The sequence below is a fragment of the Eretmochelys imbricata genome, chromosome 4, assembly GCF_965152235.1.
Source record: "Eretmochelys imbricata isolate rEreImb1 chromosome 4, rEreImb1.hap1, whole genome shotgun sequence".
In the NCBI taxonomy this organism is placed as follows: domain Eukaryota; kingdom Metazoa; phylum Chordata; order Testudines; family Cheloniidae; genus Eretmochelys; species Eretmochelys imbricata.
This window is the reverse complement of record NC_135575.1, coordinates 95,802,914-95,817,206: the sequence shown is the minus strand read 5'-3', so window position 1 is coordinate 95,817,206 and position 14,293 is coordinate 95,802,914. Positions and strand designations below refer to the sequence as shown.

Below are 14,293 nucleotides of genomic sequence, written 5' to 3'. Positions count from 1 at the left end.
AATATAAGGATAAGATAAGTGCAGTAAAGTGGTTTCCTGTATTGTTCATACTTATAATCTTGCATGGTGCATACTCACAATTTATGGAGACCATTGAAAACCAGATAGAAGGGAAAGTAAGTGGAGCCCATCAGAATGGAGGTCCCGATTCAGTTTACACCATCTCAGGGACCCAACAAACCCAAAGAAACGGGAACTGGGTGTAACATTTTATACCATTAATTATGGTAATAATATGGATATATACCATATTTGATCCTTTACCCTAATAATTATAAGGTCAATAGCTGCCCCATCCACATGTGGCGTTTGGGGTGTCCATAATTAAGCATCAGACATTAATATTCATGATTTATATACTTATTTCTTAATAATTCCTATATGTAAATGAGGTCTAACTGCTTACATACTCCATAGCAACCTAATTGCCAAAGCCCCCTGTGATGGGATCCCCAGGGTGAAACCTGGACTATGGGACCACTGAGCCCTCCAAACTTACCAGCCTGGGCTGCTTCTCACATGGTCATGTTAATGTCAAGCTATAAGCCTCTGACAGGCACTGCATTTACACAGCCAGCCGCAGGCAGGGACATACCCAACTGAGTTACATGAATGAACTCCCAGCCATTCATGAACCATCAATTGGGAGGCTTCAGCCAATTCCACCCCAATTCCAGAACTGTGCTGTCTTGCACTGGTCAGAGCCTGGCCAGTGTAAGATTATTACTTAATTCACCACTTCTTCATAGGAAAGTGGACATGCACCAGCCTTTGTAACCCAAGCTGAGATTCTCCTATCACTTCAACCAAAAACACACTGTTTTAGGTAAAATATAAAACAGATGTATTAATTATAGAAAGATATAATCACTTAAAATCTAAGTAATAGGCATAGAGATCAAAGTTGGTTACCTAAGAACTAAAAATAGAAATTGTCTAAATTCTAACTTTAACAGACTAAGCAAGATTTGAATCAAACAGTTTCTCACCCCCACAGATGTTATAGGCAGCTTACAGTTCCTCAATACACAGACTGGACTCCGATCCAGCATGGGACCAATTTCCCTAATTCCAAGTCTTTGTCTTTCAGACGATCTTCTGGATGTTGAGATGGGAGGTGGTGGAGAGACTAAGTGATGTCACTCTCTCTTTTTACACCTTCTTCCAGCTGCTAGAAAGATCCTTCCTGTGACATGGGGGTCAGGCAGTCCCCATTGGTCAAGCAGTCTCCATTGGATACATGCCTACTCTAAGGAGCCTCTGGGAGAGTGAATTCTTTTTGATGGGCCATCTACACCTATCTGGCCCTCTTTTGTTGCAACTGAAAGGCTGGTTGTGGGAGTCTCCAAACCTTACAACGTATTTCAGTAGCACATGTAGCAATACTTCATAACTTCACATATAATGACAGTACACACAAACCAACAGGAATTTTACTAATTTTATTAATGTTCAACAAATCAAGAATTTTTAAATGATACCTCACTAGATATACTTTGTACAAAACTTATAATCATATGACCGTGGTGAATAAGGAGGTTCCAGGGTCCTACTTTGAGGTACAGAGTGTCACACACCCTTCTTCCAGATCTCTGTGGTGGACTGTACCCATTTGTGGTTACTTGTTTGTCTCCCAGAACGAGAGTGTCTCCCAGAACGAGAGTGCAAAGTTTCTGACCTGGGCTTATTGCCTTAGGTCTTTCACATTTCAGCTACACTTCAGCCTGTAGTATAATTCCTTGTGATGGGGTGAGACTCACTACTCTGATGCCTCCTGCCAGCTGTCATGGGAATTAGCTTTTCTTGCCAGTGCACCCTCTTCTGGTAGTGCCTTGCCATTGTCACTTCTACGCTGGGACCCAAGTCACTCCCAGGACTGCAGCGTGCTCTTCAGTGACACAGCCCTCTGGTTGCGCTGCACTCTGTGCTCCCCCTTCCAGGGGAATATTGCCATCCCTTAGTCCAGCCACTTCTTCAGTGCCGAGTGGGATGCGGGGGACCCACGCATGGCAGCACCCCTCTGACTCCTCTGTACATTTCCCTGGGCCACTTCCCCAGAGCCCCAGCACCCTCTTTGCCCTTGCCTCAGGGCCACAGCCTGCAGATCCCTGCAGCCCATCAGAAACTGCCTTTAGCTCCCTGGGTCTCTGCCTGCAGCACTACTCTGTCCAGGGTGCCTGCTGTCTTCAGCCTGAAAGGCAGCCAGTCCACCTCACTCCTCAAGCTCCAGGGAGTGACTGAAGCTGCTCTGTTCTGAAGCCCTTCTTATATGGGCCAGCCCGGCCCTGATTGACTGCTTCTTTCAGCTCCTCTCTGATTGGCTGCCTCCTGCGCAGCCTCCCAAGGGCTCTATTAACCCCTCAGAGCCCCATGTGCGGCAGGCACCCCATCACGCACCCTCCTCCTTTAGACCGACTTCCCCTGTAGCTGTGGTCGCAGGGTGTCCCTCTCCCATCTCAGATTCTCCACTAGGAGGAGCAAGTTATCATTCTCCTCCCTGGTATTCCTTATTTTCTCTGTCTGTGCCATCTTGTGCTATTTGCAAGGCCAGCTCAGTGGCTTTCAGCCTCTCCCATAGCCCTGGTCCTTGCTCTGCTGACTCTGCCAGTACCCCTTTTCCTAGGGTCTGAGTTTCCAGCTCCCTTCAATTGGTCTCTATATAAGTGCCCACATCCTTCAGCTGGATGTCTAAGGGACTCTTCTTTCCCTCCTGTCTCTCTGGTCCAGCCCCTTTGGCCTTCTCTACCATATTGGTGCAGCCCCCTCTGGGTATCTGGCACCTCTTTCTGTTCCTTTCTGGCTCCCTTGCCCTTCTCCTGGCTTGGGTCCCCTTTCTCATCCCCAATCAGGACACTGCCCTTCCCTGGGCTCCTGTTCTGCCTGTGAGGGCACTGCCCCCTCACATGCCCTGGTTCCCCACAGGCAAAACAAGCATCCCCCCTTCCTGTTCTCTTCCCAGGTCAGGGACCTTGCAGTTTCCCTGCTTTCATTCCCTTGGGGCTAGACTTCTTCTCTTCCCGATAGGGGCACCCTCTCTTGAAGTGTCCCCTCCGCCCACAGGCCTAACACTGCCTTGCTTGTGCTTCTGGCCTGACCCTGGGACCTTGCTTCTTGCTCTCGGGCCCCTGATCACCCCTTGGAGGGTCTTGAGCAAATAACGCTTCTCTTCCGCTAACTGTCTCAGGGATTTGTGTAGGTATTTCTGTGCCTCCCATTGTTGCCTCTGGCTCTCCAGGATCTACCCCACCAGGACCTGAATCCCTCTTGTTTGCTCTTCAACCCCCTCCAGTGGAAGCAGCAACTCTGAAGTCCAACTTGGGAAGGTACACCTGCCTTCTACCAAAAAGGCCTCCAAACATGGCAGTCCCATAGTCCCTAAACCCCCAAGTGTCCCTTAAATAGTCTTTCAAACTCCCCTTGTACCAGGGGCAGTGGTCTGGGGCTTCCTGCCAGCTGTCATGGGAAATTAGGTCTTCTCACCAGTGCACCCTCTTCTGGTGGTGCCTTGCCACAATCACTTCTGCTCTAGGATCCACATCACTCCCAGGATTGCGGTGTCCTCTTCAGTGACACAACCCTCGGGCTGTGCTGCACTCTGTGCTCCCCGCTTCCAGGGGAATGTTGCAGTCCCTTAGTCCTACCACTTCCTCAGTGGTGAGTGGGGGGAGAGGGACTCAGGTGTGCCCACTACTACAGGTCCCAGACCAGGCACCCTGTGTATGGCCATTTCCCCATGGCCCCAGCACCCTCTTTGCCCTTGCCTCAGAGCCACAGCCTGCAGATTGCAGCAGCCCACCAGGAGCTGCCTTTAGCTCCCTGGGTCTCTGCCTGAAGCACTGTCCAGGGTGCTTGCTGCCTTCAGCCTGCAAGGCAGCCAATCCACCTCATTCCTCAAGCTCCAGGAAGTGACTGAAGCTACTCTGTGCTGCAGCCCTTCTTACATGGGCCAACCCCGCCCTGACTGGTTGCTCATCACAGTCCCTCTGATTGGCTGCCTCCTGCGCAGCCTCCCAAGGGCTCTATTAACCCCTTAGATCTCAGTGTGGGGCAGGCACTCCACCACACTCCTGCACAAAGCTTTCACCTAATATAACAGACCCTTAACTCTAGCAACCTTAATTAGCCATTTACCTATGTTCACCTATTTGCACCCCATGCAAGTTCGAAGCTAATAAGCAATACACCCCTTCACTCCTACAATGTCATTTTACCTCTAGCAAGCATAAAATCACCCACAAGACGTGAGAGAGGACCATAGATCATAAGATTAAGTCAGGGGTTAACAATGTTAATGAGCTAATTAACCCATTAGCAGGCAAGTGGTTAAAAAGGAGCACAGGAAGGAAGTGCTTGAGGAGAGCCAGCCAGCCCGCCCGCCCGCTCGCTCGCTCGCTCTTGGAGTAGAGACATCTCAGCCACTCACCCCTGGAAGAAAGGGACAGAAAGTTGGAAAACAGTGCAATGGTGTGGTTGCACTGCTATCGGGGTGACAGTAACATTATACAATTACCAGTATGGGACCCTGGCTCTGGACCCCTGGAAGGGGCAGGGCTGCGGGCGGAGGGGTGGGGCTTTGGGGGGGGTCAGCCTCCCCCAGCCAGCTTACCCATGCTGCCCAGAGCTCTGGCCCTGGCCCATGCCACCCGGAGCTCTGGCAACGATTTAAAGGTCCCAGGGCTCCAGCTGCTGCTGCCCTCCAGCCCTTTTAAATCATCGGCCCTGGGGGAGCTGCTCCTTTTGCTGCCCCCCCCATCGGCGGCCTGGGGGGCGCAAAAGGGGCAATGATGTTAAAGCGCTGCGGCGGCAGCACTTTAAGCAGAGTCCTTTGTTGCAGCAGCACTTTCGTGTCGGCTGCAGAAGGGTCGGTACCGGTGGCCATTTGTCACCAGTACGCTGTACCGGCCCACTTTCGCCCCTGGCTGATATGTACTGATGGAAGGACTGAGACACTGTAAATAAAGTACATGCTGGTGTTCACAAGCAGGAAGGTCTCAGAGTGGTCTGTGTTGGTGAAAGAGGTGGGGGAACAGCAGCTGTGACCTGTCACAATGTTACCTAAGGCAATTGCCAAGTTTCCAATGGTGACTACCATAGTATAGACCAATTATCTTTTTTCCTATTAAAGTAATTTAGTTTTATATTAACAAATGGGAAATAGCCTGGATAGAGAAACTAAGCAACTACTACATGTAATTTTGTGCTTTATCCATATATTTTAGCATATTATTTCATAGACAGTTCTGAATATGAAATTTAATGTCAGGTACATCCATTTAATTTGCAATTCCTACATAGGGATGTCTGTATGATAGAGTATTTGTTCCAAAACTGAAGTTCACAGAGTACTCAAATTGTCTGCAGAACTGTATCTCTCGTAGCATATCAATACCTGTCGACAAAAGATGTGTCCAATGGCCATGGGATGCGAGTAGAGTGAGTAACTGTGCTGAGGTCCCACAGAATTACTAAAACCCACTGGTCTGGTAATTTTGTTTTGTTTTTGACATTACACTCAATTTCTAATAGATAATATGACCGGAAGAAATAAAATATTTCTGAGGTAAAAGATGAAACTGAAGACTCAAACAGTATATAAGGAATAGACTATAGTCTGGCTCAGAGGACTGAAGAGACACCACCTTGGATGCCACCTATTTTAAAAGAGTCTTGGAGGAAACTCCAACAAGTGGATTGCTGGAATCACTAGTGATCTCCAACAAGGATTTGGAGATCTGCAGTATCTGTGGCCAATACTGCAGAGAAAACAGTTCATGCTGAAAAAATAATTTTGATGGCCAAAGAAGCTGCACCAACAAAAAGTGGGTGAGGTAAAAGATTTTCAAAGAGATCTATCTGTCCCTAGTGAAAGATAAGATAAAGGATTATGAACAGAGACATAGAAGTAACGATGTAAAAATTTTAGGCTGCCATAAGGCACAGCAGGAGGCAATGATACTGTGTTTGTGTAAACACTACTTCTTCCCATTACAAACCCAGATGGAGACATCAGTTGAGAGTTGGAATGAACACATCAAACATGGGTTCCCAGATGGAAATAACTAAGATTCCCAGATAAACAAAGCATTCTTCAGAAGGCTAAAGCTCTTGCGATCATATCTATTATAGACACAGCTATTTATTTTGCCAGCCTTCTTGGCTAAGGTAGAGGAAAAATCTTTCTTCACTCCCACCATAAAATTGTTCAGAAGTAAAAAAAGAAAGATCTGCATTGCATTATGGGACACATAATGATCCCACTAGCCTGCTAATCTTTGGAAGAGGCCAAGAATTTTCCATAAGAAAGCTCCAAGAAGAGACAGAAATCTTAGCCTTATTTGCCCTTTCATCATTCTTTTTCCTCCAGTAATGAAACTTTCTTTGTCAAACCCTTAGGAAAGGTTGAATATACAGAATACACTTGGTATAAAAAGTACTTGAGAGTATGTTAAAGATGAGGAAGAGAGAATGGGACACAACAAATCTGGGAGTAATCACTGTCAAACATTGTTTTTATGTCACTGTTTTCTGTAGGCTATTAAGTTAGGAAGTTTAACTTGTTTCCATTGTTCTCAAAAATTTTTACCAACCATGCTACACAACTGAGCACTTTAATGGGACCAGGATTTCACTGTAAGGGCCTGATTCTGCCAATCTAGCTCACAAGGAGTAATACCTTACAGCACAAGTAGTCCCTTTGATAGATTCCAATGGAAGTACTTGAGGAATAAGGAAAAATCCACACCCCGAGAGATGTAGCTATGCCAACCTAACCCACAGTGTAAACAGTGCTAGGTTGAAGGAAGAATTCTTTGATCAACCTAGCTACTGTCTCTAATGGATGTGGATTACCTATGCCAATGAGAGAACCCCTTCCGTAAGCATAGGAAGCGTCTACTCTGAAGTGCTACAGCAGTGCAGCTGCAGTGGTTTAAGTGCAGGCATACCCTAACGTCTGGTCTATACTTAAAATTTTTTGGAATAATCTTTTGGTTAGGGGTGTGATTTTTTTCTCCCAAAATAATTATATCAGTAGAAGGGTGACTTATACCTGAATAGTTATTTCCCTTCCCATACAGGAATAGCTACACCCTTGTAAAGCAACTGCATCTGCACTTGGGAGGTTAACTATACTTGTATAGTGAAAGCAGTACAGCTTTTTAGAGTAGACAAGTCCTTAAATTCATGCATAACTTTGTTCACATAAGAAATCCCACTGAAGTCTTCAAAATAGTAAATTCATAAGTCATATGAAGACTACTCACATGAAGAAAGCTCTGCACAAGATTAAGTGCTTGCAGGATTGGGGCCTATTCACTGTAAAAGTGATCAGATTCAATGGGGAAAAAAATTAAAAGAAAAAATGGGTGGGACAGTTGTGGAGAGTTTTTGTTATTGCAGGTTACGAATGCCTGTTGTCCACCAATGCAGCTATTACTGCCTACTACTCAAAACTGGCCTAACAGCAACAGACTTGTGGTAGGCAAGATTAGAAGTATCCAGGCCAGAAAGGAGGAGATTACAATAACCAATGCACAAGACAATAAACACTTGAACAAGCCGTAGGTAGTCTATACAGAGAGAAAAGGTTGAATCTTATGGACGTTATATAGGATAAAGTAATATTAGGAAGACAAGATGTGATCAAAGCTGGATGGAAATTTTTTTCAATGAAAAGGTTTTTAATAAAAAAAGCTTTTGTAAACGATTTTTTGCAATTAAATCTCATTTTTTATTACATTTTTCATTTAAAAATATTGAATAAATTTTTTAGAAAAAAAACATGTATTCAGTATTTTTGAAAATTTTTGTTTTGAAATTGTTAAAAAATGGACACCTTCTCTTATTTTTTCTCACTCCCAGAAAAGTGTGAGGAAAGTAAAAGCTAAAAAGGAACAGGGTTTTTTTTATTTTAACAAAATATTATTTTACATGTTTAAAGGCAGCTTTTTCAGAGAGAAAGTAGCACTTTCACTTTGTTTAACTTTTTCTCTCTGGCAAAAATTGGAAAAATAAGATTTTTCCACACTAACTTTTTTTAATTTTGCCTCAGGAAACCATTTATTTCCTGGTGGCAAAATTCCAAATGGGGACTTTTTCCCCATGAAAATTTCTACGGGAAAAATTCCCATTTTCAAGCCAGCCATACATGTAATGTGGATTGTGAGAGGAAGAGGATCTGCCAAACAAGACATTGAAGAAGTGATCAGAGAGGTGGGAGGATAATTATTAGTGGAAAGAGCCTTGAAATTCAATGGAGAACAGGATTTAAGGAGCAGTGAATGGCTGATGGTCAAGGAGGACAAGTCTGTCCTGATGCTAATACAGGAAGAATTTAGTCATAATGCTCTGCTGGCACCAATGATATGCAGCATTTTTAGGTTCTATTTTGTCTCATATGAGCTGCTGAATTAGCTGGAAAATTGACAACACATCTTGAACAAGTCTACAATAAATAACAAAGTTAACATTTCTTCAATAAAATGTGCACCTGATTTGTATAAAACATAAAAATTGTGTAAAAATACCATTTGCTGAAAAAGCATTGAATAATAAAATTCTCCAAATCTTTTAAATTAGTTACAGAGAGCCACAAACTTTAATCTGTGTTCACTTCCTTGCTAAATAAAGTGGAATGCATGGGTATATTACTGTTTCTGGTAAGTCTAAGGGAAAAGATTCTGTCAGTTTAGACAATGCTATTATATTAAAGCCTTTTGAAAAATGTAACACTCCCAATTACCACAGTTTTGTTCATCACTCAGGTCTCCACAATCATCATATCCATCACAAACAAAGGTGTAATTGAGGCATTTCCCGGTAGTACAGCGGAACACATCATCACTGCAGTCTGCAAAACAAATATTTGTAAAGCACATCAACAACACACTACATTGTGTTCTATTTTTATAGCACCACAGCAGTGATAGAGCAAGTTAAACTACATTAATAGCTACACACAGTAGCTATATTATAGTAGTAAACACACATATAAGCCAACAACTATATTTGATAAGCACATGAGTTCATTAGAATCCAATATGGATACTGAATATAAGAAGAAGGATCAAAGACACTTTGTGGACCTTTCTGGCTGCAGCCAAGAAGGAAGTGTTGGGACATTCCTTCCCCAGCCCACAAACCTGTCTGAGGCCAGGGCTCGGCACAACCCAGCGCTCCCACGCCAGGGCAGGATGCAGTCCAGAAAGCACATGGAAAGATAGTGTGCAGCCCCAGAACTTCCCTGGTTACAGCCCCACAGACCTGCCTGAGGCCAGGGACTGTCTTCCTAAAAAAAAGTTGTAAGCGGCATGCCTCTTGCCAATATCCGAATCCAATTAATATTAAAGTCAATGGAACAGGATCGGTTCCCAGCAAAATGTTGCCATTAAATGAAAGGCATAAGTCTACGGATTGCTATTAAGCAAAAGGCACTGTATTTAGCGCTCAGAAAGTATGTGTCTTTGCCCTGAAAATGGTGATAAGGTTAATTCTCACTTCTTCCTACCATCCTCGGGAAATGCGTTGGCCAAATCCTCCGAAACAGTGAAGTCCCTTTGCACCATACTGCACACATAACCTGGTCATTGAGCCAGCATATCTGACCCAAGAAAGATGTCCAGCATAGGGAGATTCTCTGGTGATGAAAAGTCTACATAAAGATTGCTACCCTACCTTCTCTGCTAGTGACTGGAGGAAAGTGTGTATGGCTGGGAAACTCATGGGTTGTTCCAAAACCTGGCTATGGTTTCTACCCCTTGTGGAATTGGTAGCAGCAGTAAATTAGCAGAAGCCTCAAGCTGCCCTACTGTATGCCCAGAGACCAGCCCTTCATACCGTGACCCCAGAATTAGGCCTGATTTGTTCTGCATGTTCCTTCGCTGAAGACAAGGGTCTGGGCCTGCTGTATCTTTTTTAAGATACAACACACCTCTCCTGAAAGTTAGAGATAAGTATAAGCACTGGAAATCTGCAAATGGAAAGATTTTGTTGATTTGATGGGCTGGATCAAGCATTCACAAATCTTACACATCACATCTGTCATTGTAATAACAATGTTATCAAGACATAGATAAGCAAATTTTAACATTTTCCAAGGCATGATACAGTGCTTTGTGTGGCTAGGCACCTCCTGTCTCTTGTCAGACTTAGCGCTTTCCCCTCTGGCGATGGCGGAGCTGACGTAATCATCCCCTCTCAGGGCAGGGTTTGCCTTCACCTTCCGTGTTCCCTTAGTCCTATTTTCAGGGTAGGCCTGAGGATCAGCCTATGAGGTGATCCTCCAACAAACAAAAAAGAAACAGTCTCATAAACAAAAAAAACCCCAGGGGGGTAACTTTTGCTGCCGCCTCACTGGTGAAGGGTGTCATCCTGTTGGTTGCCCTGGGGTGTCAGTCCTTCCCCTAGTAGGCACTCAGGTTTCCCCTAGGGGAAGGAACACAGCCTCTCACCTTGGAGTGGCTTATTTCCCTACTGCTACTAGCCTGGCAGCAGCCTCTTTCTTTCTTTCTTTCTTCTCTGCCCAGAGGAGGGGTTTTTAAAGGCCTCAGGCAGTCCTTAATTGGAATCAGTTGTCCCTAATTGACCTGAGGTAATCCCTTCTCAGTTTGTAGGAAAAAGAGACTTTATCATTCTGGGGCTAACATATCGGCCTACCGCAACCCTCTTGCAGCCATCCAGCCTGACTCTGTCACACAGACACACACCCCTGCTCAACACCATGGGGTTGGACTACTTGAGTCAAAAAACAGTGCACCCTTGACAGGCCATCAGTATTGCCATGCCTGGTCCCTGACCTGTGTTGCTACTCTGAAGTGGAAGGGTTGTAATGACAGGAACTATCTTATTACCCTTGCATTTCTTTCTTTGTTCCAGTGCATCCATTTCAGGGGGTGTGCCAGGGCAGGAGTAAACCCCTTTAAGGCCTTGCCAAAATGATGGCTGCAGCCTGCTCTCTGGCCAGGAGGCCAGGGGTAGAGACACAGGTATTCAGCAGGGAGCACAGCTGCAAGCCCTAACGAGGGCTGGCTCAGAGGAACATTCTGAGCTAAGTAGTGACAGCTGGGCAAACCTCAGTGAGGAGGCAAGAGGGTGGTATCGCTGTCTCCTTACCAAAGAAGGAAGCCTCAAAAGCCAGGAGACCCTCGGGAGGGTCTGTGGGGCACTAGCTGTTGGGGGATCTGGGAACTAAATGAACATTGTAAATAAAGACAGACACTTGGGTGATCCAGCAAAAGAAGGCATGGAAGAGTCTTTATTATACCAGCCTAAACACAGGGTGCAGGCTCAAGAGGGAGAAAACCTGCGGGGACCCTGTGACAAGGGGGCATGGTTAGCGTCAAGGGTAAACCTCCGTCCAAGTAGGTAGTATCGGAGGGGTTCCATGGCCCACCTTACCGCAAGGCCTTCCTTCTCTACCATGGCATACCTTAGTAGGAAATTCTTGCCCAGAGAACAAAGGAATAAGATTGGGTATTCTTTCTCTGTTACCATTTGAGAAAGCATGGCTCCCAACCTGACCTTGGAGGGATCGGTTTGCAGCAAGAACACTTTCTCGAAGTCCGGAGCTACTAGCACTGGGTTACTGCAGAGGGCGGTCCTCAGATCTGTAACAGCTTCTTCAGTTGCGCTGGTCTATTTCACTATGTCTGGGTCCCAGCCTTTTATTAGGTCCATCAACTGGTATGCTCTGGTAGCAAAGTGGGGAATGAATCGCCTGTAGTACGCAGCTATCCCCAGGAATGCCCTGACATGTTTCTTCCGGATCGGTAGGGGGCCAACTTTGTATTGCCTCTGACTTGTTCAGTTGGGCTTCACTATGCTCCTCCCAACGACGTACCTGAGGTATTTGGCTTCACTTAGCCCTATTGCACATTTGGAGAGATTCGCAGTGAGACCCGCCTTCCTCAGGTTATCCAATACTGCTTCCACCTTTTCTAGGTATCTCTCCCAGTCTGGGCTATGTATGATGACATCATTAAGGTAAGTGGCCGCATACTTGCCATGTGGACTCAACAGCTTATCCATGAGCCACTGCAAGGTTGCGGGAGCCCCACGTAATCCGACTGTTTACTGGTACAATCCCTCTGGTGTCGAAAAGGCAGTCTTCTCTTTGGCTTTCTTGGCCTGAGACTTCTCCAGTGGGCCTATCAGGTCCATGGCTATCCTATTGAATGGAACTTTGATAATTGGCAGAGGTACTAAAGGGACGTCAGGTGCGGTCGGGAGACATGCAATTGGCAGTCTGGGCAGGAGGCGCAATATCGTCATACCTCCGTATAAACTCTTGGCCAAAAGAACCTCTGTAGGATTCAATCAAAGGTCTTATCTACCCCCCGATGTCCTCCAAATAAATGACTATGAGCTAGGTCTAACACTGCCCTGTGGTGCCTTCAAGGTACCAAGAGCTGCTCCACCTCTTGCTCTTGGACTACTCTATATAATAGGTCCCTTTTTATCATGAAATATAGCCCTGGGACTTGGGTTTTCCCCTCCACTGGGACCCCATTCACTTCAACTATCTCTTTTCTAATATTATTGTATAGCAGATCATTGGCATGATCCTGCCCAAAATTCTCAAATGAGGGTCCAATGTGTCCAAATTCAAGGGGACCTACTTCTGCTTCCCTCTCAGGGTTGGTCTCCGTGGAACTGGGTCCAGCTTCTAACTTGTTGACTCTCTGCATCACCCCTTGCCAGCTGGACATGATTTCTTCCCTATGAGTGCAGCCTTTTGGTTCTGGGCCAAGATCCTGGTTCCCAACCTCTTGTCTGCCCTCCTTTCTCACCTAGTCTTCCAAGGCTTCCCAGTTGTAGAGAACAAGTCCTGGGCTAATTCACAGAAGACCGGGAGAGGGCTAGTTACTGGGGCCATTGTATTAATCCCAGGGTCACTACTCTCTTCTGACTCATCTATGGGGAATAGACCTCCAAACCCTGGGAAGTCTCATCCTATAAGGACTGGATATGGGAATTTCGGGACCAGCCCCGCCATCACCCTTGTGGTATTCCCCTAGACCTCAATTTGTACAGGAATGGTTGGATAATTGACAGCACCATGTACACAGGTTATTCCAGTGTGCTTGGCCCGAGACAACTGGTCCCGACCCACAAGTTTCCCTGAGACCAGCATGATGGCACTTCCGGAGTCCACTAATTCAATGGTCTGTATGCCATTTATCCTAAGTGGCCACATGTATCTATGGGGGGCCACCGCTACTCCCAAGAGGTTTATCAAGCCAGATCTTCATGATCCCCCAGATTGCACTGCATGGGCTCCTCCACTTTAGGGCACTGGATCATTATATGCCCCATTCCCCCACAAGCATAACACCTATATCCTACTCGAGGTATCCCTGTATTCTTTGGGCTAGTGGGCCTTATCCCATGACCCTTTCTCCCCAGGTCCCCAAGTCCCTTTGCGGCCTCAGGCCACTCTTCAGCCTCCTTCCCCCACCCAATATAGTTCTGCCCAGTGCTTCAGAAGCCCGGGCCCTTGGGGTGGGGACTAACCTCTTGCCCCAGTGCATCTCTTCCCTGGTAGTCCAAGAAAGTTCTTTGGCTATTAAGTGTCTCTCTACGAGGGCAACTAATGCATCACAGGAGGAGGTGTCACTTTGGCTGACCCATCCTCATAGGTTTGGCAGTAGTCCTCTTGTGAACCTGTCCAAGATTATGACTTTCATAATTTTCTCCAGGTTGTGGATCTCGGGGCACAGCCACTTCTACATCAGATGGATCAGGTCGAACGGGTGAGACCTCGGTGCTTTGCCATCCCGATACCTTCACTCATGGAACCTCTGGCCCTTATAGATGTTGTCACCCCGGACCTCGCCAGAATCTCAGCCTTCAGCCGGGGGTAAACTGTAGCTGCTTCCACTGCCATGTCGTAGTATGCCTTCTGGGCCTCCCCACACAGGAAAGGGGCGAGGATGCTGGCCCACTGGTCTTGGGGCCAGGCCTCACGTTGGCCCATTCTCTTGGGGGCAAGAAGATATGCCTCCACATCATCTTCCACTGTCATCTTCTGTAGGTAACTACTTGCCCTTAGGGACCATGTCCCATCATGGCCATGGGTCAGAGCGGTCAGGGCCTTCAGCTGGTTCATGACCTCCTTCAGGGTGGCTCGATCCTGGGCTGCTGGCACATCAGCAGTTGATTTGTTTCCTGCTGTAGCTATACCGACTCCTGTTGGGCAGCCATCTGGACCCTGGTAGTCTTTTGTTTTGCTGCTGTGGCCTGTACTGGTGCCCTCACTACATCGTCCATTTTGGGGGTGGAAGTGATTTACCTTGCC

The 14,293-nt window shown here is 46.3% G+C and overlaps 1 protein-coding gene across 1 annotated transcript in view; it reads right to left on the bottom strand.

Moving 5' to 3' along the window:
- CORIN (corin, serine peptidase) overlaps nucleotides 1–14,293 on the bottom strand; it is a 315,814-nt gene that overhangs the window by 92,656 nt on the left and 208,865 nt on the right. Inside the window, exon 7 of the mRNA XM_077814583.1 lies at nucleotides 8,741–8,848. Within this exon, the coding sequence (XP_077670709.1) occupies nucleotides 8,741–8,848 (108 nt within the window). The remainder of the gene's footprint in view (nucleotides 1–8,740; nucleotides 8,849–14,293) is intronic.